We start from the raw sequence: 27482 nt of genomic DNA, 5'->3' as shown, positions 1-27482 counted from the left end.
TCTGAGGATATCTGCTATGAGGTCTACAATGACAAACCTTTTTTTAAAATCCTCAATGGAAACCTGTGACTCAGAATATTTTCAGTGACTGGGAAAATGGCACCTGCTGCACATAATGCTTGTAGGGCCTTTTCTTCTCTCCACCTGGTTTGTGTGATCCTCTCTCTATTCCGTTTCAAGCCTCTTCCCCGGCTCTTTACGGTACCTTGTCCAGCAGCACCTGGATCTGCTTCATGCTCTGCAGGAAAGGGTCCTGAAGTGGCCGCGCCAAGGAGTCCTTGGAGATTTATTTCTTAAGTTAACAAATGATGAGGTAAGGTTTTTTTTTAATCCTTTATAAACTTGAATTATATGCATCTGTGTGTTCCTTGTCTGGTTCTCTTAATGGAGAATCTAGAATCAGTGAATTTTAGAGTTAGAAAAACTGCTGAGATCTAGTCTAAACTTCTCATTCTACAGATAATGAAATAAATTTCAAAGAAATTAAGACTTTGCTGAAATCACCCAGCCAGCTAGATAGTTGTAGATGTGACTAGAACCCAAGTCTTCCAACTTCCAGTTCATCACTTTCCACTGTACTGTGATGGCCCAATGTATTCAATTACTGTACTATAATTGAGTACTCATGTGTGTGTGTGTGTGTGTGTATATCTGTATAAATATATTTACACACACATATATATCTATACATACATATAAAATAAGTACTTGAGAGTTTGTATATATGTATGTAGTTTCATACACAATTTCATTCCTTAGAGATTTTTAAAAATCTCTAAGCTATTTGTCTTGAACGCTTCTTGTTTTTACCTCCTTGAGAAAGGATGGATGCTAAGTTTTGAAATCTCTACAATGTTCTACAAAGAAATATGATCCAGGCTGGAAGTTTCTAACTCAATGCCTAGGGGGCCAGATAGTGAAACAAATGAGTGGAAGTGAACTGAATGTCATACAGTACGGACTGCTGGAAAGTGAGCTTAAGTGGAGCATATATGCTTTTCTATAAGGAATAGCTACTCAGCTTTACCCAACTACATGCAGGAAAAAAAGGACTAGAGTTGACAGATCTTCTGATATTTTAAGAGAAGCTAGAAATCCAGAATTTTGTGTGAAATTTTCTTATTTTAAAAATATTGTGTGGACTAATTAAAATTGGTCCGCAAGCCAGATTGTTCCTGCAATCAACCTCTGTATATCAATGATTCTCAACTGTGGGTAATAATATAAAGTTTGCAAATTATTTACTTGTATAGATTAGAGTGAATGTAGGGCTATCCCTCTAATATCACTTTTACTCATTTGTATTTACTATGCTTTCTTGGGCTGAGAATTGTTACATCTATGGGAATATAATTTCAGAAGCTGAGAATTGTCTTCCTGAGGGCATTTGGATAGGCAAATATGCAATTTGTGGAAATACGCAATTAGTGAAAAAAGTTGAGAACCACGGGTCTAGACCCTATGAGGTGGGTTGGACCAAGTTCCTCATTTAGATGTAGATTGAAATTAAAAGTAATTTAAAAACAAATATGCATTTTTATTATTTAACAATTTAAAAATACTTTTTCAACTTACATGATCCCTTCTCTCTGCCTTGGTTTATCATTTCCCTTTCTCTTGTTAAAGCTGGGCTACTAAGTTTTGGTTCCCAAGTCCTTAGGGATATCTACCTTAAAACCAAAAAGATTTTTTAAAAGCTGAATTAAAAAACCAAAAAGATATTAATAAACACATTAAATGAGTGATTAAAGTAATCTCTGCAAAGTACTACTTTTTTTTTTTTTTTTTTTGGTGAGGAAGATTCACTCTGAGCCAATCTTCCTCTTTTTTTGCATGAGGAAGATTAGTCCTGAGCTAACATCTGTGCCAGTCTTCCTCTATTTTGTATGCTGGTTGCTGCCACATCATGGCTTGATGAGTGGTGTAGGTCCACAGAAGGGATCTGAAACTGTGAAGCAGGGCTGTGGAAGTGGAGCCGTCAGACTTAAGCACTATGTCACATGGTCGGCCCCATACTCCTTTTTTATATACATGACTCTATAAAAATATTAGTTGTTATCATGCCTATTTCCAGGTTCTTACCATGTATTTCTTGTGTTTGTTTTCAAGAATAATTTTTTGGATTATTATGTTGCCTACCTGAGGGACCTGCCTGAATGCATCTCCTTGGTTCATGTTGTTGTTCTGAAGGAGGTAAGTTAACTCTATGTGTGCACTGCCCTTTGTTTACACATCTATCTATATGATGTTGCTCATTCACGCAGGATATGCAGCACATGCACTCTGAGCTTGTCTTCCAGGCTGGAGAATGGCTTGAACAACCACTGATGCTCCTACCTGGGGTTAAAGGAACTCACTCAAGGATCAGTGCCATTGATTTCGTCCTTGCCCTCCCTTACTGACCCTGTGTTCCATTCCACTGAAAGTACAGATGAAGTAAACAGGGGTTCTAAGCAAAGATCTTCAGGCTGCAGCTTGCATGCTGTATGAAGGGTTTTGTTTCATTTTAGGCTCAGACAATATGAATCTGAATATTCAACTCATATAAACTGAATATTAAACTCAAGTCATCCTGTGTCTGTCAGTTTATAAGATCATAAAGTGGCTCTAGTCATGTTGCTTTAAGTATTGCTACTGAAGTGATATATTAGATGCTCAATAAACACATACAAATATATAACAATTCTAGCTATTTTAGGTCAATAGGAAAAAACTGTATCAGCAGCCCTAAAGCCAAGAGTTCATCAAGTTTCACAAGTGGTGAGGGACTCTGTCTTATTAGCCTTCTACATCAACCTCCCACTACTGCCAACCCCATATAACGCCTACTGTATGTCAGCAGTCAGCAACTATTTGAGAAAGGGAAAGGAAGAGAATAGAAGGGACATGGAGAAAATCCAACATGTTTCCTGCTGCCAGGCCAGCTGATCAGTTTCTAATCATACTCCTTTGCCTACTCTCAGGGGGCTCCAATCCACCCTAGTGCTTATTAGGAAACCATTGTAATGATTACTTGCTGAAGAACCTCGATGAAATCATTCAACTCAAATACAATCTATTGGGTACCCACTTCTGTCTAGCATGTGCTAAGATGGGGGGGAGGGGGAAGGAAGGGTTAGTTTGGAAAGTTGGGTGGATTCAAAAGAAGTATATGATATTCTTCCTGCTAGAGAAGTGCTGTGTCCTTGAGTATGTCCCTGAGCAAGTGGCCTCTCTGATGACAGATCAATGCTTCACGACACTCTAGAGGAAGAAAATGCTCTGGGAGTTAACCTTTCCTACTCTTGTGGGGCTGACTCTGGGGTTCTGCAGCCAGAGATGGAGGAACACTGAGGAGTGACTCTACCTTTCTTTCATTCAGGGTGATGAAGATATTAAATCTGACATCTACACACTGTTTTTTCACATAGTCCAGCGCATCCCTGAATATCTGATACATCTGCAGGTAGGCATGGCTGTGCAAGCCACCAAACCGATTTTCACACTAAACAATTGTTTTTGGCTTCCAACTGAGAAATACTGTAAAGGGTCAAAGAATCATTAATATTTCAAAGAAGCATTTAAATAATTTAGATTGTTATGATTACTCCATCCCCACCTTGTGGTATGAGCTAAAATCTCAATCTCTAAAAACTTTTGGTTCATGATGCTTGCCTTTGAAGTATGGTCTGCATTTACCAGCAGTCCACATCTCTGCTGATCCAGGATCTTTCTATAGCAGCTCCTGCTAGACTCTGAGTACCTATTCAGTCCCTTCTACCATGGTTCTACAGCCATCTAAATGCAACCCTCTGTCCCCTCCCCCCGTCCCCTACCAGCATCTAAGAAATACCTAGGTAACCTGCCCCCTCAACCGCTATCCTGACTGCTCTCTTTTGGCTTGGGCCCAAAGGTCTACCATACATTGCTTATGTCTATGTCAGAGAAGAAGCATGAAGAAGCTGACCAGCTGGCTTCTTCACACCAGTTTCCCACAGGGCTTGTAGCACCTTGGAGGAAGTAGAGTCGAGAGAGAGGCTCATCACCCACCCACTCCCACCCCCATCAGCCCCTGTTCTTCCCACCACCCACCTGTTCTGGTTTCATTGCTGACTGACCTTCCTAAGTAATCCATTGAAAGCATCTTAGAAATGCTTGGAATTTATCTTAGGTAGAAGTGCCCAGTATCAATAATAAAAAGACTTTCAGTTGTATGTGGCTTTAGATCTTAAAATCATTTTCTCACAATAATTATCTAATTTAATCCTTTCAACAGTCTCACAAAATAGGTATCATTACTACTATTTTTTAGATAAGGAAATGGAGAGCTAAAGAAGTTAAGTAACTTGCCCAAGTTAACACACCTAGTAGGTAAAAAAAACTAGGACTGAAACCCAGGCTTGCAAGCGATATGGTAAATAAGACCCCTGGTTCTACTGTCTAGCTTGAGTTCAAATCCTGGCTCCACTACTCATTAGATGTGTGACCTAATGAAGATTACTTAACTTTGCTGTGCCTCAGTTTCCTTTTTTGTTAAATGGAGGTAATAATTGTACCTATCTAACCAGGTTGTGGTAAACACTAAATGAGAAAATATAAAGGGCTTAGTACTTGGCAATAGGAAGCACTCACTAAATGTTCGCTTTCCCAAATCCAACTAGCATGCCTGTTGCATTACAGCACAGTAGGCAATATAACAGGATGGCCACCAGGCCAGACTTGATCATAAACATTCTCCCCTTCCAGCCTGCCTTGAATCTTGACATTCTCACCATTGGTCTGACTCCTTTGAGTTAAAAGGCATTGCTTATAGACAGTAATTGTTAGAATGACTCCATTACCTTGGAGATCTAATCAGTAGATCCTTCTAACTTTTCAGATGGAATTGTCTTACGTTCACATCCAACCCAAACAGGAGCAATAGTAACTAATATTTTCCCTTGCTGTGATGGACAAAGAGAACGGCAATTTGACCTTTTAGCTTATAATTAGATTGGCTGTATGTATTGTTGTTTTGATTAAATGGCTACCAAACTCTCACAACAGATCAAGGCAAGGTGCAGAAGAGACAAACAACTTTTCATTCTAATTATGCAATTCTGCTTCCTTTTTTCCTCCATCCAGAATGTTCTGAAGTTCACAGAGCAGGAACACCCTGACTATTACCTACTTCTGGTGTGTGTTCAGCGCCTTCGAGTATTTATCTCACACTACACCCTGCTGTTTCAATGCAATGAGGACCTGCTCATTCAGAAACGGAAAAAGCTCAAGAAGTAAGGTTCTGATGGTGCAGTCTAGAGGGCTGATCAAAGGTTTCTGAGAACAGGGATGCAGATAGCCAGCGTGGGTGGCTGTCACAAGTAACCACATTGTATGTTAAGTGGCTGAAGTGCAGTAAAGGGAGGCAGAAGAGAAGAGAGAAGGGGAGGGAAGAGAGGTGGCCAGGCTGGCTATAGTATGGAGGGCCCTATTACCTGGTGGAAAGTATTTTAGGAAAATAAGCACTTTCACTCTCATGCCTATGCAGACCCCAGCTTAACTCAGCTTGCTAACTACCTCAACAATAGTTCAGTTTCCCTAAACTTACCAGGTTTAAAATTGCAGCATAAAGGCCAGAATGTGGTTTTCTTCAACAATTCAGCAAATATTATGGAGCACCCATTGTGTATCAGGCACCGTTCTATGCACTAAATATGCTGCAATGAACAAAACAGACAAAAATCTCTGCCACATGAAGCTTACTCTCTAGACCTGGACAGCCAGTAATAAATAAGTTAGATGGTGATAAGTGCTATGGATAAAAATAAAACAAATAAGAGGGGAGGTGGTGGTTGAACAGATTTCACCCTAAGAAGGCGCAGAAAGAGCTGATTAGGAAGAATCTGGGCTTCAGAAGTAAGAGAAACAACCCATAGCAGAGCTTCCTAATGCCTTGGATTTCCTTCAACCTCATCTCAGTCCAATGAGGAAAACAGAATCATTTCTCTGGGTACTTCAAACCAGAAAAAGATGCTATCTCCCAAGCCACGGCTCCTCTAATGGAGGACATCTCCCCGTACCACCCCTTTCCCCAACTCAATTCAGCCAATTAATTGGCATCCTTACGCCTGCCCAGCATCCAGCTTGTACCCTATTATGTAAGCAACCCGGTTTGTAGAGGGCCCTGGAGAGACAGAGAGAACTTCACAGCTGAGCTTCATCTGAGAAAATTTGTCTCTCTTTCTTGGCATAATCTGTGTGTTCAGAGAACCGATTTCCCACTGTACATCCTGAGAATTGTTACTTCCATTCTGTTAGGTCATCCATGGCGAAGCTGTACAAAGGGCTGGCTTCTCAGTGTGCAAATGCCGGGCAAGATGCTTCCCCCACTGCAGGTCCTGAGGCCGTCCGTGACAGTGGGATCCACTCAGAAGAGATGCTGCAACCCTACCCTTCTACTCCCAGTTCTGGTCCTGCTGTCACGTAAGCACCTGTTGCTGTGGAAAGGGTAATAGCAATGCCCTTGTGTCCCAGGCAGTCTACCCCAGGTAGGGTAGCAGTCCAGCCTGGATTAGGAGTATGACCTACAGCACTCCTCCCTCCCTCTTGCCCCATCAGGAAGGCAAGGAGCTGATCCAATGCTTGGGTCCCAGAGGAAGGCACTAATGTTAAGGGACAGGCCTAGAGGCTGGAGGTTACTTCCAACACTTTCACCACACAGGAGCACCCTCTACCTACAGCATGAGTCTCTTTGGGTTTGGACAATGATAGAAGAGGAGAGAGTACCACAGAGAGGAAGGCATTTTACAGCCTTAAGTTGTAAAATGGTGGGAACCCCCTTAAGTTCTCTGAAAGACATAGTGGAGGGAAAAGGAATCCCAGTCAGGTGTCAGAAGTCTGGGCTCTGAGGATAAGAAACAGGTCCGAGGTGGTGCAGAGAGGACCTTCCCGATCCTCCTTGAAGCTTCCTCAGAAAAGGACTTCATAAGCTCTGTTCTTCACTTTTGACAGCTTTTCCAAAAGCTGTTCTGGGCAGTGGATGGATTTGACAGTCTTTTAAAGTCTCTGCACATAACCCTCTAGCAGACTAAACTGGATTCTCATTCAGCAAACTTCTTGACAACGTTTAGGATAAGGATTAGTCTGTTTAAATACCTGGAACTCCTTTACCTCTGAAGGATAAGGATAAAGTCAATTCAGTTGCTTTTGAAACCAGGACTTTTGGTAGGATTAAAGGAAACCCAAACTCAAAATTCCAAATCCCCACTTTACCAAATACAGGCAGTTCTCACAAAACTAATTCCTTAGACTATAATTTCTGCTTTGGGTTTTATTAAGGAAAATTTAGATTTCGTGCAAGAAGCTACTTTTCTAAAATTACAATAAAGTGAGAGGTAGGCAAGTGAGGTTACTTCAAGTTTTAATTACTACAGTTTTGAGAATGTCAATTACAATCACTGGAAGGAGCAACTGATCAAAATAAATCCTGTTTCCTCTTTCTGCTCTCATCTCTTAAAATTATGAGAACATTTATCAGTGAGAGATGAAAATGCAAATACAGAAGCAGGAAAGCAGAATGATACATAATCATTTTGAAACCTATGAGACATTAACCTTTCTATAAACAGAGCCCAGGATGATTTTCCTCCTATAAAGAAAATCCTAGAAGTCCTGTAGGGAGAGAACTCTACACAGAAAAAATGCCCATCCTGGGTAGAGAGTGGGAGAGAGGCAGGAGGTGGATATGTACTTTGTGGGTCACTTCAACTCTTAAGACAATGATAAAACTTTATCTTCAAGTGTAACAAGCAGAGCCAAAAAATGAAATCCCTACAGATTATACCCACACTGAACGGGCTATTATGCACTCTGTTGGGAAAACAGCTAGAAAAAACTCAACAACAATCTCCCAAGTTAAAAGAGAAGTCAAGTCAGGTCAATATTTCATTTTATTATTTCTTTTCACCTCTGTGCAACCTAATTTTCATCTTAATTTCACCAGAGAAAGATATTCAGCGTGTGTTTATATCTGTATTCTTTATGCATTTTTGTGGTAGAATGAAATATGAATACATAAACTAGCAGAATAACCAGTTTGGGTGGGTGTATAGCAGTCCACTCACTTCTGTCTGGCAACTAAATTCCAGCAGAACTGGAAAATCTCAACCAATCTGATGGGTATGCTATCCTAGTATGCTATGTTAACTATTCGTTATCCATGATTAAACAAGGAAACCCTCCATGAAACTGGGCATATCCAGAGTGAGAGCCTTTTCACATTGGTAACGTTTTTGTCAGTGGAAGTTCGAGATGACTTACACATGCATGCTTTATAGCCACAAGTAATTTTTTAGTTCTTTATTATGAAAATTTCACACGTACACAAAAGAGTACAGTGAAGCCCATATACCATCATCCAGATTCAACAGTTAGGAAGATCATGCCACACTGACTTCATCTAGGAATTGTTTTTAAGCATGAAGATCCATGAGTCGAACAAAAGTTGTTTCCATTATTTTGCATGACTCTGCTAGGGCAAGAAAGGGAGAGAAGGGAGAAGAGAGGTGCCTTGGGGTCTTGACACGTGGTGGGGAGGATCAGAGCCTCCACGTGGGGAGTGATGACTGTCCTTGGCTCACCAGTCATATCTACGCAGTGCCTCCTTGCTCAGACGGATACTTCGGACATCTGCTTTACAGATGGGTATTCTCACTCTCCCACTTGGGGGACTGGGGTGCGTGGGAACTCCTTAATGGAAGTTTGCGGGGCTTGGTAGGTAACACACGTAGGCGCCTGAGAGGGCCAAGAGGAGGAGAGGAGCTGCTAGTTTTGCACCCAAGCAGTATCTGCGGGATGTTTGCTGCCCCAGCCTTGCGCTGCTGGGTGAGAGGCCTGCACTAACCGTAAGCACACCTCTTTTGTATTCTGTTTCCCCTTTAAAGACATCTGATGCCCCCAATGAAGAAAAGCCAACAACAGCAAAGCCTGATGGAGAGCATGCAGCCTGGGAAGCCCAGCGACTGGGAGATGGAGGGCAGAAAGCACGAGAGGCCGGAGAGCCTCCTGGCGCCAGCGCAGTTCTGTGCCGCCGAGCAGGACGTGAAGGCGCTCGCCGGGCCCCTGCAGGCCATCCCCGAGATGGACTTCGAGCCCTCGCCGGCCGAGCCGCCGGGCCACGTGGAGCGCTCCCTGCGCGCCCCGGCCGAGCTCCTGCCCGACGCGCGCGGCTACGTGCCCGCGGCCTACGAGGAGTTCGAGTACGGCGGCGAGATCTTCGCGCTGCCCGCGCCCTACGACGAGGAGCCCTTCCAAGCCCCGGCGCTCTTCGAGAACTGCTCGCCCGCCTCTTCCGAGTCCAGCCTGGACATCTGCTTCCTCCGGCCCGTCAGCTTCGCCATGGAAGCCGAGCGGCCCGAGCACCCGCTGCAGCCGCTGCCCAAGAGCGCCACGTCGCCGGCGAGCAGCAGCGGCGCCTACAAGCTGGAGGCGGCGGCGCAGGCGCAGGCGCAGGCGCACGGCAAGGCCAAGCCGCTGAGCCGCTCCCTCAAGGAGTTCCCGCGCGCGCCGCCGCCCGAGGGCGTGGCCCCGCGCCTCTACAGCACGCGCAGCAGCAGCGGCGGCCGCGCGCCACTCAAGGCCGAGCGCGCCGCGCAGCCGCACGGCCAGGCCGCCGCCGCCGCCGCCCGCGGCGCGCCCCGCACCTTCTTCCCCCAACAGAGGTCCCAAAGCGAAAAGCAGACCTATTTGGAAGTAAGGAGGGTAAAGTAAAACGAAACGCGGTCCCGCAGCGCCGGCAGCCCCGGGCCTAGATCTCCAGGGAGCAGCCTAGGCTCACCTAGCGTTGAGGGGAGCGGAGGACAGGCGCAGCTGAGGGAAAGCCCGGGTCACAGGTTTGCCCCTCAGTCGCCCTCGAGGGCGCGTGTTGGTACCCGTTCTGCAGTCGCAGGACTCAAGGGCACGCCATCCGTAGGCATGGGCGACGGCAAAGCGATTCTAGAAAGAACAGACTCCTCCTAGGTCTGCTGACACCCTGCCCCCAGCACTCACACGGTTAGAGCGAGGGGTGCTCTCCGCTTCCCTGCCGAAGCCGGGCCGCCTCCGAGTGGAACTTCAAATTCAGAGCACGACACGCGAGGCCTAGGCGTGTTTCTCCCTCGGCCTGTTAGCGCATCTCCTTGTTTAAACGTTGAGAACGTGGCACGCTCGGCGCGCCCCCACCCTCTGCTCCCGGCCCCCCGCAGCCTTGTCTGTAGATAGGGAGGAGGCAGGTTGCCCTTCTCCCGGAAATAGGGACCCCTGAGACGTTCACCGCAGAGCTAGGTTCCTATCCGCTTGCTTTCCCTGTGATTGGGAAAAGGTGTCACGTTAATTTGCAGACTCCAGTGGGACGGAGACATCCCCAAATAGCCAAGGAAACATTAACTCAAACAACTTCTTTGGCCTCCATGTCAATGTTTGGTACTTGGGTGTCTGCAAGCTTCAGGAAATTTTAAGAGGTATTTAAATACATATCCATGAAAGGGCTAATAAATCCTGAGCAAATTCGTGATTTCTCTGCATGTGATTGGAACAGAGGCAATTTCTGATTAGGCAGGGTCACAGGATAGCTCTGACCGGTGCCACCATTCTTACTGTTTGACATCGTTTCAGAAGTGGTGGTGAGGGTTTACAGGGCAGCTCTGTATTAGTACATCTTGAAAACGCCATCGTCTAGGACTGACTTTACCTCCACGGAGCATCACGTGCATCAAGCTCAGGGGATCCTTTGCCTAAGTGAGAAGGGGTTTTCCCAGGAATTAGGGCCCTACATTCCATCTATTCTCATTTTCAAGTGAGTGCGAACAGATTGAGGATCACTGGCTCCTTTAATTCATTCATTTTTCACCAAAAACTGAGCACCTGCCTTGCACCAGGCTGTGGGCTGAGTGCTGAAGGTTCAGAGATAAATGGCACCCAGTCTCTGCCTTCCAGGACCCCTGGCTTAGTGTAGGAAGGAGACATAGAAACACAGAATGATAATCAACTGGGGGAGGGGAATTTAAACCCTCCTGGGGTGATGGTGGTCAGAGAGGTCCTCCTAGATATGTCCAATGTCTGAATTAGATTTTAAAAGCTGCCTAGAAGTTGGCTAGGTGAAGAGTGGGGTAGGGAAATGTGAAAAAAGGCTAATGGGCTTTTTAAAAAGACAGCAGGGTGATGCTTTTCCGCTTGAATATTGTGCCAGGTGGGAGTGGTAGGCATTAGGCCAGAGGAACAGGAAGGGGCTGGGTCATGGAAAGCCTTGAAGCTTCTAGCCCACCTGGACTCCAGGAATCAGAGTCTCTGTCTGGTTCCTGCAAAGGGCAAAAATGCCTTTGTGTGCTCAGTTGAAGTTCCTGAGGTTCCCCAAGGTTCTCAGATTTCCTTCTGGCTCTCATTTTCAACTCTGAACTTTATAAAACTTTATTAGGCAAAATTTCTTATACAAATTGATCTTAGGTGTGTGTCAGAGTTTGAAAGTTCATTAACAAGGGAAGTAGGGAGTCAGTGCCAAGTCAGTTGGGATGGGCAGAGAGTTACATACAAAACCTTCTAACTAGTATAGTCTAAGCTGCAAAGAATGCTTTTATTTCACATATTCATAAAAATGTCTTTTTTTCGTAGTTGATATGTGAAAAATTGTGAGTTTAACAATTGCCAGGCAAAGACCATTAATCAGAAATAATAAGTAATATATCTGTAAAGCAAACAATGAGTACAATATTTGTGGCTGTTTATCACACCAAATAACAATAAACAATATATTAAGGACTGTTAATCAGACATATTGGACAGTAAGTTTCATCCCCTAACCATGTCAGACGTGAGTTCAGTTCAGAAGGTGACACTAAGGAGGTGTCAAACGGAGGGCAGTTAAAAGGCCCTTTCTCTTTCACTTAGTAAATTTTTCAAGCATGTGAATTTTTCAAAGTTCGCATTGCTGATTTCTGGTTTTGGACAAAATTTTTCTTCCTAAAACCTCAGAAGGCATGGATTGTTGGGAGTCCTAGAGAGAGTTGGTATGCAGAGTCCAGGTGGGAAGAGGCTGTGTGTTAGTGTGGGTGTGTTTGTGTGTACGTGTGGGCATGTCTGTACCTATATGTGTGTTTGTGTGTGAGTGTGTTTGAGGTGGGAGCGAGATAGGGGTTTTAGTTGCAAAAGATTAACCTTTGAAAAGCCCTATCATGAAAAGTGTCAGCTCTTTCCTGCTGAGACGTATAATGCTCCTTTGGTTCCATCTCCTCAAATATACTGTGTATCTTCCACCCCCACCCCTCAGAGACAGCCAAACTCTAGTCTTTAGTTCTGTCTCTAAGAGTCAGGATAGCAGACAGTATGCTGTAGTGCAGAGAGCACCTAACTGGGTGTTGAGATCTGGGTTCTAGTCCTGGCTCTGCTGCCAAATAGCTGTGTGCTTTTGGAAAATTCACTTGGTTTCTCTGTGCCTCCAGTTTTCTCATCTGTAAAAATAAGACAACATATACCTTACCTTACTCCTAAGGGTTGTTGTGAGGATCAGGCCAAATAAAATAGTTTGTGAATATGCTTTGTAAAGCATTCCAGTGCTACACAAATGCACGATATTATCAAGATCATGATTCCACAGAAAGATTTTCCTTAAACTATTAATAGATTCAGTTCCTAAAGAGTCCCTTAAAGCCCACTTCTCTAAATGTGGTCCTTGGGCTAGTAGTGAATGCATTACCTGGGAATCTGTTATAAATGTAGAATTGGGGCTCTACCCCAGACCTCCTGAATCAAAATCTGCACTTTTTTTTCTGCTTTATCTCCCCAAATCCCCCCTGGTACATAGTTGTATATCTTAGTTGCAGGTCCTTCTAGTTGTGAAAAACCTGCATTTCAACAAGATTCCTAGGTGATTGATACAAACAGTAAGTGCAGGTGGGCAGGAGCATACCTTAAACCACTAAGGTTTTTTGGAAACCCTAGGTTTTCAAAATCTAAGTGTACATAAGGATTACCTAGGCCTAATTCCAGAGATTCTGATTCAGAAAGTCTGGGTTGGCTCAGGGATCTACATTTTAAATAGAGGCCTCAATTGATCCTGTAGCCCCAGGACCACACTTTGAGAAACACCACACTAAGCCATCAAGATGTTGATCTCCATGGTTTAGTTATGAATCTTCGCAGAATCTCAGAGAATCTGTAGATTTGCTACTACAACTCCAAGTTAAGGTCTCAAAGTCAAACCCATGTGTTTCCTGCAAAAATTCATCCCCACTCTTTGCTTCTCTATCAGCAAGCAGTCACCTGTCCAATGCATGAAACTTTCAGGGTAGTTTTTGCTTTGACTCCCTGGGTTCTCTTTTTGGGTTCAAAATTAAGCAGCTACTTTTGATTGCTTTTAAATTTCAGTCACCTCAAAGTAAATATTTTGTTCAAAGGAAGTATAAATATATATGCATATCTATTTTATTTAGCACATCTCACATTTAAAAAGAAATTAGAGAGTTCACAAAAGATAGAGGCTTATTTTTTAACTTTTTATTTTACACTCCAAATATCAAGGATTAAGAATTGTAAAAAACTGGATTAAAGGCACATATGCAGGTTTGAAATATTAGTTGACATTTACTTCTAAAAAGATCTGACCTCTCAACAACTCCTTCCCTCTTTTATGTATAACATGGAGAGTTAGGGACATGAGTTTAAACTAGCATTACAATCAAGGAAACTTCTTGTTTTGTAGAAATAGAAACATACCCAAAGATGTGAAGGGACTACTACTGGTTTTCCAGCAAGACAGTATTGGTGCCAGAATAAGATGTTAATCTCTATACTCTTTAAACAGTTGCCAACTTGCTTTATGTCCCAATCTTTAATTATTGTTATATCATAATTCTACTCTAGACTATTTTTCTTGATACGTAGAAAATCCTTCTACTCTCAGCAGAACATTATCCTCTTTCCAACTGCTGTTTCCATAATTAGCCTAGGTTTGCTTTAGTTGGAATAGGGTGCCCACCATTAGTCTTTTGGGGTGGGAGAGGAAAGTGACAAGAAAGTTGTCCCACAGTCAGGATATATATTAACTTTGGGAAAGAGTAAAAAAAACAACCCTCTTTTGTGTTTTCAGGAGATGCATTTAGAAGACGCCACCAGGTTCTGTCCAAAGGACGAAAGAGAAAGCGAACAAACGTCTTTCAGCGATCAAAACCCCAGGCAAGACCAGAAAGGGGGCTTTCGCAGCTCCTTCCGCAAGCTCTTTAAAAAGAAGTGAGTAGCCCTTAGACAAGACAGCATTGTAACTCATTTCCCTTTGAGCTAAGTCCTGAGGTTTTAACAGTAATAAGTATCAAGTAGCCTGGTTGCACACAACTGCTTCAAGCTCAGTGCCTGTACCCAGTAACCACGATTCCTGCCAGGTGAAGATGTTTCTCATTGTAATCTCCTAGAGTAAAAGCAAACTCAGCTCTGTCCTCTGCCTCTTCTATCTTTTAGCCCCACTTCCTTTTCCCCAGAGTCATGTGTCCTGAGAGGAGTGAGCAGAGGAGGTCCCCTGGGAACTGAGCTGATGACAATCAAATCCCTTTTAGACCGGGAGGAGTGGGATGCACTATTGGAGTTGGGTGTCATGGGCGCACCATCAGAATCTCCCCACGTGTGGAAGGTTTTCTAAGGGCATCTCAGCACTTCTGCCTATAGTTATCCCAGATGCCAGTATATGTTTATTGGGACTTCTGCTAGTGTTGTCCCTGGCAGAAATAATTGAAGGGATTTGGCTTGGGCCCTGGTTAAAAATCACTTTAATGGAGTTTCCATACTCCATAGGAGATAAAAATGAGGTCTTTCCCTTCTATGGTCCTTCTAAGATTCTGAGTCCTTGTTGTTACATGAAATCACCCACCATGCATTTTGGCAAGCACTTGCCAGCACTGTCTTACAGACTGGGAGACAGTGGCCAAACCCCAGCGTGAAACATAAGGAAGAGAGAGCTGGGCATTGGCATTTGACCATAGAGGGATTCTCCAGTCCAGCCATTGCCTGCCTGAGAGACTGCTGTTTCTATCTCCAGTGGTCCTCAGGCCTGCTTCTCTCTCCCTTAGATTTTCCCTGCTAATTAGTTTTTCTTGGTAGAGGAGGTTCCTGCAGTTAGTTTTAAACAGTAAGTTGTCATATTTTAGTGGATGGAAAAGTTAAACAAAGATGCTATTGCTGACTTTGGTTGCTGGTAAGTGAGGAAGCACAGGGAAATCACTTTCTCCTTAACGGTGGAGGTTACGGGCTGACTTAGATGATGGTCTTGATGGAAGTATTGGGGAAAGGCCTGAAGTGAGGACTTTTTTTTGATGGTTTGACTAATTCTTCTCCCATGAGGAGGGTGGTACTGAGATTAATGGGTCTCTGATTGTTGCTCCTTGCCTGTTGTTACTGGAAGAACGGGGAAGGGGAGGGAAGAGCAACAGTACTGTAATTAGACACAGCCCTTCTCCTCTAAGTGCCCGTTCAATTTTGCTAAGGTAGCCCCATACCTGCATGACTATTGCTACATCCCCTTTATTCTAGGGGGTGAGGAGTTAAGAATTGTATCCCTGTCTCTAGGATCATACACTTAGATCTTTCCTGGCCCAGTGCCTACCTCTGTCAAGTTGGCAGGGGTGGAGAGACCTGGAAGCAGGCAGCTCTCTGGCCTGACCTTGAGATTTAGGTTCCTAAATCCTTCTAAGGACTCCAAGCTCCTAAGCGCACTCTTTGAGCCTATCTTTTTTTTTTTAAACCATAGTATTCCCAAAACAAGCAGCCACTTTTTGTCCACTGCTGTTTATGACTGGGTACTGTCTGTTGGAGAGCAGTGAGCGATGGATCCACACTGGTTCTTTTGCAAATTCCCGTTTTTCAGAGAGATGTAAGAAAATGATCTGCCAGTTACCTGAGGCAGAGGGAGTGAACTTGTCCTCTCTGTATCCAGAGGGCAGAACTAGGAGCAATGGGTAAGAGGAAGAACTTTCTAAAATGCATCTGCCTCGAATTGGGAGCTGGCTGCCTCATGAGGGTGTGCATTCTCTTAAGTAGAAGGTAGATGACCTGGTCAGGGATGCTATGAAAGGGATTCTTGCACGGGATGGGAGATTGCTCAAGATAATCACCTGAGTGCTTTCTAGTGCTGAGATTTGCTTTATCTGTAGTTTGACTTTGTTGTAGATGGATCTGACTAATCACATCTTTTTAACACCTGAAACAAGAAATTAATGTGGCCTTGATTTAAAGACTCACCATGTAGAAGACCAGGTTTTATCTTTCTGTAGCTCCCCACAGCCCTTGGTACAATGCTGAGGACTCGCTGTGGACTCTCCAAATTCGTGCTGGTTAATTGCTTTCGGTCCTCTTACAGCTTTTTGGTATCCTTCTTAGAGGGCCAAATGGATCCCCTTGATCCTTATCTTTTCTCATAGATCAGTCTCTCCTGCATCAATCGTATTGCCACCACCAGTTCTGACACTGCCTTTGTGTATAAAATCTGAAATGTTAACATTAATCGAAGTAAAGGCGGCACCACACAGATGGCTGCTCCATCTGGCAGGCTTTCCTGGCTTTGTACATCTGGTGTAGGACTGTGAGCACCATCGGGTGATGCTTACTTATCCCCTCGTGTCCAGGGTGCCATGGTGGGCACTTTGGGGACATGGCATGGGATAAAGAAACAGCTCGAATAGCTTCTCCTGAGTATTTTCATCCAAGAACCATGGAAAGTTTGCTGCATTATGCTAAGGTAGAGAGGACGGGCAGGGAGGACCTAGTGTAGCACAGAAAAGTTAATAGCTCTTGACTTAGATGAGAACACACCATTCTTCTCATTAATTCAGCATTCCTTCTTATATGGATGTACTGTGTGAGACACTTGTATAGGAATCATGAATGACATAGTCCCAGTCATTATGCAGGAAATTGCACTGTGAAGTCAGGCATGTGGCCAGGACAGGGAGGAATCAGAAAGAGACATTCAGCCCATTCTCCCATGTGTCGGGAGGTCAGGCTGGCAGCAAATCCTGTGACTTTAAGAAGTGGTTAATTGTGGGTACTAGAACCATCCAGAACCTGGCCTCAAACGTCCGGTATGGACCAGTGCCAGAAAAGCTGCATGTGTCACATCTGGGGCTCGCTGCCTGCCTACCCCACAGCCCTTTGAAGGCTCGTTCCTGTCTACACTGACACACTTTTTGTATCCATAGGGGCTTGTTTGGCTGGTGGCCCCACACACCCAGAATGCTGCTTCGGGATGAAGCTAGGCATGGAGCCAGATGCAACAGAAAACCTGGGAAAGGGTTCTCTTCCCTCTGAGACTGGGAGGGCCGAATGCTCATACCCACAAGGATTCAAAAGGGAGAGTCAAGTTGACATCATAAAAATATCCTGAAAAATGCCCAAGATGTTTGGGGAAAAGGATGCCGCTCTGATTGTTTCTATCTCAGGCACATTTGCCCTGGGTAGATACCAGGTCATATGTCCCTGAAAGCTGCCCAGAATTGATCAGAATAAAGACTACATATCTTAAAGTTCGCAAATGTTGTGACTTTAAAAATTTTAAATGAGGATGCTTAGAAGCCAAGAACAGACCTAATGTGATCAGCTGATGCTAGAGTGAATCCTTATCCCCCTGCCTTTGAGCAGGATGGAAGGCAAACTATCCCATTCTAGAAGGATCTATGTGGAGGCTGTCAAAGACTTAAATCTAGACTATTCTGAAGTGTGTGGCAAATGCTACTTCATCGTTATATATAAATCTTGCACTTAGGTTAGTAAGTATTTTTGGTTGGGGTGTGGCAGGGGGAAGATGATTATGTAAGACCTTTTAGGAATAGGGAATGTAGATGCTCTCTCTTTTTATCCTCAAATTTGGGGGGAGTGAATGTTAAAGAATATGGCTTCCAAATGATTAGTTCTACTTCCTCACCTGTTCTCTTCCTCTTTAGCACTTTATAACTTAACATGCCTCAGAGTGTCTCCTTTCCAGTCATCAACCTCCCTCTACCAGTTACCTCAAAATCTCTCTATTTTCTTAATCACACAGAGAGAGTACTTCTGCAGGGCCCCATATAATTGAATGTCAGTGAGTCATCTTCTTTTGGTGTCTTATCAGCTGTTTTGCATATGCCCAGCCTCAGCTGTGGAGAAGACCATGTAATAGAAAGCAGGACTACTAAAGAATCAATGGACAATTTTACCTTCACCTTCTTTTTTATCTCCTTAAAGCCTATCTCAAGTCCTTCTCCTATTCTTACCCACTTTGAGGTTCAATCTCATTTCCCATTTCATTTCCTATATAAGTCTAAAATTGAAGGAGATTGTTGAAGGGATAACATTTTAGATTACTTAAACCTGATTACAAAGGTTTCTCAAGAGGTCATTTGAAATCAGTCACGTAGTTAAGGTCTTCAGTGTACTAGGTTCTGTCTAGCACAAAAGAAGTAAAAGAAATAGTTCCAGCCTATTAGGAGCTTACAGTCCAAATGTAAGGGTAACCTAGCTACAAGGTTTAGTATCTAGAACATAGTAAGCACTCAACAAATATATATTAAATGAATGCTCATTTGCCACCTTGTTTGTTACCAGGGCCGACTGATTTGGCCAACAGGAAGGGTGTTCCCCTGCTCCCTTACTTCTCCATGTGTATGTCTCCCAAAACTTTAAAGGTGGACAGTCTTTCCAATCAGAAAACCAAGACTTCTGAAGTCAGAGGGTGCTGCAGCCTTAGATTCCACCCCTCTTCCCTTCCCCGACTCCAAACAAACTTTCAAAGCTTATTTGTAGCAAATCTGTACTTGTATGACCTACCCAACTTGTTATTTTCTTTGTCTCTGTCAATTGAGTGGAAGGAATGTTAGCAACAGGTCTGTTCTCTCTCCGTCAAACACTTGGATGGCTATGTGTCAGAATGTACTGGCAGCAGTTGTACACTTCCCAGCAAGTGTTTGCCTGCCTGTCCCTCTGTGTCTGCTCAGATCTGCCCTGCAGTCAGCCAAAATGGCCCAGGAGCTCAAAAGCCATTCCTGTTTAAAGAGAAAGGGAATAAAAGCAGATACACTGGCCCTTTCTCCTAGATTCTGCAGGTTATTTCCCCGTAATTTAGGTATACATTACTTCAAAGCCTAACAGCCACACCTTTGAAAGAGTGCAAATGTTGAGGTGGCTTATACCATGTAAGCGTTATAAAGCAGTCTGTTAAAATTATCTTTAAAAGGATGAAGATGAGCTTTTAGTCACGGCTACAGTAGAATTCTGGATTTTGAAAAGGATTAGCAAGTTAGCCATTAGTTAATTAATATTTAATATCAAGAAACAGAGAAATTCACACACGTGAAGACACAGAGAAGGTGATTTGTGAGAAGAGCGGTTAAAAAAGAAAAAACTAAGCTGAGTTTGTGGACTCTGAAAACTAGACAGGGCGATTTTGGCATTTGTTTCAGAAATGGGAACGCAACTGGTGAAGATTTCTGTGGTCCTTGGGGCTGGTGGTGACATCAAAGCTTTCCCATTTCCAGGTAAACACGCAACAGTTGCATGTTGGAACCATCAAAGTATGACATGTTGGGTTTTGGAGAGATCAGATGCAGCTAAGAGGGGAAATGTGAGGTAAAGATTTTAAGTTTTGATTAACAACTTTCTGTTGAGAAACTGTCATGTGGGGGAACAATTCAAAAGAAACAACAGCCACATTCAAATCTTATTTACGACTTCCTGCCCCCAAAACTATAGGCATTCCTAGTCTTCTGGATAACAGAAGATATGAGAAAAGAATGAAATGGTTCAAAATATATCTTCCTAACATTTTGGGAACAATTTTACTAATCAAGTATCATTTGAACTGGAGGTAGGTGGGAGTTCTGAGAGTTGAGAGAAGGCCTGGAGTTTTAGGGTGGGGCATTGTGGAGGCTATTTCAAGGGAGAGTGCCAAGGGGGCTTCTGAAAAGAGGACTTTCACCCCACCCAGATATCAACTTATTAGATGACTATCCAGATGTACTGGGTTGAGAGAGAGAATAGTTTTTCCTTTATGCACTGGGATGTAGTGGAAAAGTGCTCCTTTTTGACCAGAAGTAGAAAGCATGGTGGGTAGCTATGGCTTCATCTGTGATACCAAATACCAGAGTGAAAAGTAAAAAAATCTAGTCAGTCATCAGGTTTCCAGACATCAGTATTTTAGTCTTTGTGTGGATCCAACTTCTTTCCTTGGATAATATAAAGGGATCTTTGAATTTTGCCCAATTAATTCACTAAATGATAGAGTCATAATTATCTAATAAAAACAATGAGGACTCATAGCTTACCCCTGATAGTGGAAGAACTTATCCTTCTTTTGTGGATAGTGGAAGCATGCCTGACTCTGCCTCAGCATACGGAGAACGTTTTCAGTTGTCTAGGAACTTTGGACAAAGAATTTCATGTCTAACATCACTTTCATACATCCTGCATGAGGTCTTTTGAGATTGGTTCTTAGACACTGGGCTAGTGTTACCCATTCTAGTTTAGAGTTTAAACTAGCCAAAGGACCCCAGCCTAGCTTATCAGAGGTTATTTCCAGAAAGCCTCCTCCCTCCAGGGACTTCTGACATGAACAAACTGGAGAAGGTGCAGAGCTGGAATGGATTACCCAACTGGCTTAACCAAGATAAAGGAAGAATGCACCCTCGACTGGGGACTCAATTGGACTGATTTGAGTTGTTGACTATTGATTGGGCTTGGTTCCTTTGTGGTGGTTGAGATTATAGAATCTCCTCAATCTGATTACTGTACTAATTTCTGCATTCTACCAAATGTAGCATATATGTGTGGTTGGCTTCAATAAATCTTTCATTTAAAAATGAAAACAAGCAAAAGCAAGAGTTTGTAATGTAATGCCCAAATTCAGTAAAGGCCTTGATAACCTTGGTTGAGAACAATGAATTCCATCCATTTAAATTTAAGGGCCTTGGTAATTTGTGGAGTAGTTCAAAAATAGGATTTCTCAAATTTTCTGAGCTTTTATTCCCCTTTTACAGTGTTATTACATAGTGTCTTACACTGACATACACAATTGTCACAATTGTCTCCATAAAGCATTAGAAAGATATTCTCTTTATGTTTGCTGCGAATCTTAGTGACACATGTGCTAAGTCATGAAATTCAGGGGAAGTAAAAATTATTCCAGATGTAAGAGGCAACTGTTTTACAAATGCAAAACAATTTGGATAGATAAAATATTTGAAAACAATTAAAACCAAATCAACCTGTACTTTATCTGTGTGCTGAGATTTTAGGTCCAGTGGATCAGAATACAGGGAAAAAACTAATGAGAGTCCCTCAATGGATCCTTCACCCACCAAACAAGATTTCTTCAGAAACCGACTTGCTCTTGCAAATGATCTTGACCAAGGAACAGCTGTGTAAAACATACTTAAAGTTGTATTGTCAAGTGGTAAGATGAGGATAAAAAACTTGTATATATCTGTGTAGGAATATATATATATATATATATATTCTGATGTATAAATCCCTAAGAAAACTAATATAAATACTTACATATGAAACTAAATCAACATACAAGACACTGAAGAGATGAAGATTAGTCTATGGTTGAGAGCTGGCTTTTTGAACCTCAACACTTGGGAAAGGGGAAATGAAGACTTTTCACAGCATTACAGAAAAACACAATAAATTTGGAGGAAAATAAATGGTTGTAAGAACAAAAACTTCCACCTTGAAGTCATTCCCCCAGTATAATATGGAGCATGTTCATATTTAACATGGATGTGAATTTTATGCTTCCTAGGCATTTAGCTCATTAATTCATCCCAGTGTTTTTAGACTAATATACACTATGTTAGGGACCAGTTCTGTCTTGCTATATATCTTCCAAAAACCCTAAGGCAATATTTAACATCCCTTAAGGCAAATGATCAAAGAACAGAATTGTATTTTATATGGTGCAAATCTGAGTTTTGGAGAAGTGCTTAAACCATGATAAAGAAGATTCAAAGACACATTGATCTCCAAATAAGAAGAGAATCTTAAGAGTAGTATTTCTCTTGTTCTATGGTTATGAAAATCAGTACAGGAAACAATAATTTCTCTAGAAACTGGGAGACCAAAGAAACATTTTCCCTCATGTGGGTTGTGCTGCAGATGGGAACAGTCCAGAGTCTGTGTTCTATAGAGCACTTAGGATTCAAAGATGCGCTAGTGATCCTGAGTGTCAACACACACTCATGATGGACTGGGGAAAAAAGCACTGATTTAGCCACATCCTCCTAAAGACACTTTCTTCAGTCTGCAAAGAAGGTGGCAACAACATTAATGCTTTAATGGCTCACTCACAGTGGTTGCTGCAAACACCAGAATGAACATTTAAGAACAGGTCAGAATGAAAACATAGAGTTGGCAGTACCTTATTTTGTTTTCCAGAAGTAAGTTGTAAAGAAACAAAGTTCTTACAGCTCAGACAGAGGAATCATTGCAATGAGGCTTGCCAGGGTATGGGGTAAAATGTGCTCTGTTTCTACATGGATATGTCTATGATGGTCCGTATCCTTGACATACCCCAAACATCAGAATCATAATAGAAAAAAATTAGGTTTAAACAATTTGTCTCAATTCCCAGGCAGTTATTGCTGGTATATTAGGGGCATTTTGCTACTGTTCATTTAAAATCTTTGTACTCAACCTGGCTTCTTTAGAAGCTGTTCCTCTAGCAATATAGCGTTCAATAAAATAGGGGAAGTTTCACTTCTAAGTGTTAGAAATTTTCTTCTACTTGTCTGATGACTAATTAGGAACTCATCTGTTAGCATTTTGAACAATAGATGTCTGGAACGCTTAAAGGATCACAGCCAAATTTTTTGAGTTTCCAATATTTAATTTTAAGCCAAGCTTTTCATTTTCCTGAAATTAATGAACTCCTTTGAAATTAGATTTCTCTCTATTATCAGGCCAAAGAAGTTTTGGGGGCAGTGCTTGAAAGCACAATGGCAAACTGACTGGACATGGAAAGTGAAATAGAAGTCACAACCTCTGGAATAAAATATTTAAAAAACCCAATAAATTTCTTTCCTCTTCGTATTGCTTATCATAAAACTGATCAATTACTGGGAAGGTTTCAGAAATATGACACACTTCCCAAATTTTCATTTTGATAACATCCTTTGAAAAATCTTGACACTGCATATGTAGCACAGCTCAATTTAGTTATATTTTATGAAATTAAGCCTATAAAACTAGTAATAATTAATACTGCTACTCTCTGGATCTCCATCACCTGATACCTTGATTTTTCTGGTAGCTTTCTAACTGCCCCCACGTTCTCTCTGCTCCCATCAATCCTACACGTCTCTAACACATTAATATTCCCAAATATTGCTTTGTGTGAAACTGACTGTTCTTATTTGTCTACAAATTCCAAACTCCTTGACTTGACATTCAAGGCTTGCTCTCTCTCCAGTATGGCTTCAAGTTTTCTCTCTGGCTACTCTCTCCCACTTTGCAGTCCTGGTGAGCTAATGTACCTCAACTAAACTGGGCTTTTATTGTTTCCTGGCAAGCCATGCACCTTGCTCAGGCTCACTGTTGCTTCATGCCTTTTCTCTAGCCTCCTTCCTCTCTTCTAATCTTCAAGACCCAGTTTAAGCTCCCTCATCTTTCTGTGACCTCTTGTGTAACTCCAATATCTTTTGATGTATTTGTCTTGTCTTCCCAACAAGAATGTAAGACCCCCTCAAGGGCAGGAATCATGCTGTATCTTTTGTTATTCCTGTCTACCTCTAGGATAGTACATAGTAGGAGCTCAGTAAATGGTTGATGCCAACGTTATTGGTAGTGCTCTGATGGATAGAGGGCTACGGAAAATAATTTCTACTCATAATTTGACAGAGAGCTTCAGAGTTGTCACTTTACCTCCCTGCCTTTCATTTTTTTTCAAGAAAAATATCAATCACAAAGGAAATAAAATACAGTTGTCTTCAGAAGCGGTTAAAGGCACCACTGCTACTTTCAAGCATCTAGCATTAGAAAACATCTCTCCACTAAAAAAAAAGTTTGCTAGTTTTCTGTGTTGTCCTGGCTCATTTCACAGTTTTTCTAGGTAGTACTGTAAATTGACAGAGGAGATCTTTAAGGATATTTATGAATGATATTTAATGTAATGTTGCATTAGGGATGAAGTCGGGGGGGAAAGAGCTTGGCAATTGCTATATCTGTGATCTCCAATCCTCTGGAAAAGGACAGTTTACACAGGAGACCACAGATGTCTTCTGGAAGTGTTTGGGTTGATAAGCAGAAAGAAGCACTCCACCAAAAGATGAAGTGGATGTTTTTACAACAGCTGTGGGTGGCAACAGGTCCTTTCTGCAGCCTTGCAGGGTTTGTATACAAGCCCAAGCAAGGACTGTCCTGCTTTTCTGACTCTAGAACTGGAAGCTTGGAGAACCAGGGGTTTGTGGGCCAACACTCTAGGGTTCCCTGCATCTGTTATTTTATCATATGACAAGTAGTTTAAGCTAGTCTGGGGCTTGAAATTAGAATGTCTTTGCTTGCTCAGGGAAAACGCTTTGAACAGTATTTTCTATAGCACCTCATGTCTCATTCCCTGTCTTTAAGTCCTTATTAATATGTTACCTTCTCCATGAGGGCGCTTGTAAAAATGCTGATTCCTGGGTGCTATTTCAGTCCTATTTGATTGCAGTATTTGGGCGTGGTCTCCAGGAATCTGCATTTTAAATGCACGCAGGTGATTCTTTGGCCCACTGAAATTTTAGAGCCACTACCTCTTAGACCAATAAATTGAATGATCTAGTATGTAAACTTTGGCACTCAGATTCTCTCCATAGTTTAAATTTTAGGAAAGAATAAATAATTGATTATATTTACCTTGAGATACAGAAAACTCATAGTTCATCAAAACCCAAATGAATCTTTTTGAATTCTTAAATTTATCATCTGTGACCTTTACTATAATATACAATAAGACTCTGATTAAAAATGTATACATATGATCAGTGTTCTTCATAATAAACTGGTAAAATTGATTGTATATTCCAGATGATCAGCTGCATGCACTTGGAAAAAGAATAAAATGAATATCTTATATTAAGTTGCATAATAAAATTAAGTCTAGTTTTCAAACTAAACTTCCTCTTGAAATATCACCATTAATAGTTTTCTTCCTGAGCCTAAAACGGTAATGCTTTTGGGACATTTGGGATTCTGATATTCTGAAAGCTGATTTAAAGATACGAGTGCGGCACTCTCAGCATCTGAGCATCCTAATATTTATGGTATATAGGCCAGTGAGTCTCATGTGGTGGGGAGGGGTCGAGGAAAAAAGGAAGGGTGAGATATAGTTTTTCAAAAACTTTAAAAAAGGTTGAGGAAAATTGATGAAGACCTATATATTTTAAGGGAGAAAAACAGAAACCAATGTGTGACACTAGACCTAAGTTTTAAACATATAGGAACATAAGGATATGATGTAGGCAATGCTGAAAATATTGTTTTGGGAAGTTGTCAAACATTCACAATAGTCAGGATTTTTGTACCTAAACCAAATAACTTCTTTTCCAAAATTTGTTGTTTTCAAAAAGCTTAGTGCATAATCTTTAATGTCATTTAAACTTGTTTCTTATCTATAAGAGATATTTTTATTCCTTCTTTTTGCCTCATTCCCTTCAGAGTTAGTAGCATTAAATGCTCTTAATTCTTAGCAGGAAGACTAAATGTGTTCCGTTTCTTCCTCATGGATATAAACCTATTCATCTGAAGGTAATGGGATCTACTGTAAAGGACCATCTGTGTTTCTACCTAAGTGGGTTTCCACTTAGCACTAGATCACATCGCCTTTCCTCATTATCACATTTTCCTTTTCGACTGGGGCAAACCCTTCAGCATACAAACATGCTTACTTCTCCAATTTTTTAAGCAAAAGAAACCTCTTGACTGTTCTATGTGTCAGTTCTCTGCTTCCTTTTATAGTAAAACTTGAAAGAGGAAAGCACTCCAGTTCTCCCATTCTTTATCAAACTCCGTAGGCCCATACCACTCCCCTGAACAGCTCATGTCAAGATCATCAGTGACTTTCACCTTGCTAAAGGAATGGTCCATTCTCAGTCATCTTACTCTCCCTATCAAATAGCATTTGACATGCTGATCACCATTTGCTGGTTCCTCCTTTCTCCTCCCTCTCCTAACGTTAGTACCCAGGACTCTCCTTTGCTTAGATTGCTTCTTTTTCCAGTCTGTACTTACTTCTTTGGTGACCTTATCCAGTCTGCTGGCTTTAAAATATGACCTTTATAAAAGTGACTCCCAATTTTATGTCTGTAGCCCAGAACTCTCTTTCAAACTCCATACTCATATTGCCAGCTGCCTCCTTGGTATCTCTCAGATGTCTAATATATTTATTGAATGTAACATGTCCAAACCTGTTTCAACTATATCTTCCCCACCTCAGGTAATGGTAACTTTGTTATTCCAGCTGCTCAAGTCAAAATCCTAGAAATTATCCTTGACAATTCTGTTCTTACACCCCACATCCAGACTGTCAGCAAATTGGCTGCCTTCCAAATACATGCAGACCCTGATCTCTTCTCACCACCTCCACTGCTATCACCCTGACTAAGCTGCCTTCTATTGGGCTAGCCTCCCTATTCCTACTCTTAACCCCCAATTATTCTCAACATGGCAGCCAGAGCAGTCCTGTTAAAATGTAAATTGGATCAGGTTACTTCTCTGCTTATACCCTCGAAGGGTGCTATTTCTGTCAAACAAAAGCCAAAGTTATTACATGTGATCTGGACCCCATTAAACCTCTGATGGCATCCCCTATTCTGCCCACATTCATTCCTCTCCACACACAAGTAGCCTTGCTATGGCTCAGATATACCAAGTATGCTCCTGTCTCTGGGCTTTTGAATTGGCTGTTCCTTGTGACTTTGCATATCCTTTTCCCAGATACTTGCATGCCTAATTCCTTCACCTCCTTCAGGTCTTGACTCAGATGTCACCTCCTCCATGAGACTCTGACCATCCCATTTAAATTTTACCTGCCTTGTCTCCTACATTCCCAGTCACCTTGTCCTTTTTGTTGTAACAGTTAGGACATTCTAATGTGCAATATATTTAGTTTTATAACTTATTGTCTATATATCTTCACTAGATAATTAATCCTATATTAATATGGATTTTTGTCTGTTTTGTTCATTGCTATATTCCTAACATAAGAACTGTACCTGGAACAATAAATGTTTGTTGAATGTTGAACAGTCAGACGGGCCCTTATCAAATGCTTGTAACTAAGGTCACTCAAAACCAATTTAAGTGACAGTAAACATCAAAGGAAGCTGTATAGTAAAGAATGAAATTATGGGGACTTCAGGATGAACCATCAACCCCTTAAAAAATCTCTCAAAGCAGGCAAACTTTGAAAATATATCCCTCATAACTTCAGTGACCATTTATTAAGCACCGACTCTGTGAAAGGCATTGGGCTTTACACGTATTACCCTGAAGCCTCAAAAATG

General features: G+C 42.0%; 1 protein-coding gene across 39 annotated transcripts in view; it reads left to right on the top strand.

Annotated features, from left to right (window-relative positions):
- Positions 1-27482, top strand: part of ARHGEF33 (Rho guanine nucleotide exchange factor 33) — a 111984-nt gene that overhangs the window by 49571 nt on the left and 34931 nt on the right. For 4 of the 39 annotated variants that reach the window (XM_070235569.1, XM_070235570.1, XM_070235585.1 and 1 more), the window contains exons 12-18: positions 181-313; positions 2110-2193; positions 3362-3445; positions 5104-5252; positions 6277-6441; positions 8901-9708; positions 14075-14214. In XM_070235569.1, the coding sequence (XP_070091670.1) occupies positions 181-313; positions 2110-2193; positions 3362-3445; positions 5104-5252; positions 6277-6441; positions 8901-9708; positions 14075-14214 (1563 nt within the window). Of the gene's footprint in view, positions 1-180; positions 314-2109; positions 2194-3361; positions 3446-5103; positions 5253-6276; positions 6442-8900; positions 10455-14074; positions 14215-17168; positions 19570-20518; positions 22699-22901; positions 23032-27482 lie in introns of those variants that run through there. The other 35 variants (XM_070235568.1, XM_023619185.2, XM_070235583.1 and 32 more) reach the window with 27 other exon arrangements.

The sequence above is a fragment of the Equus caballus genome, chromosome 15 (assembly GCF_041296265.1).
Source record: "Equus caballus isolate H_3958 breed thoroughbred chromosome 15, TB-T2T, whole genome shotgun sequence".
In the NCBI taxonomy this organism is placed as follows: domain Eukaryota; kingdom Metazoa; phylum Chordata; class Mammalia; order Perissodactyla; family Equidae; genus Equus; species Equus caballus.
The sequence above is the reverse complement of the archived record's forward strand: the minus strand, read 5'-3'. Positions and strand labels throughout refer to the sequence as shown.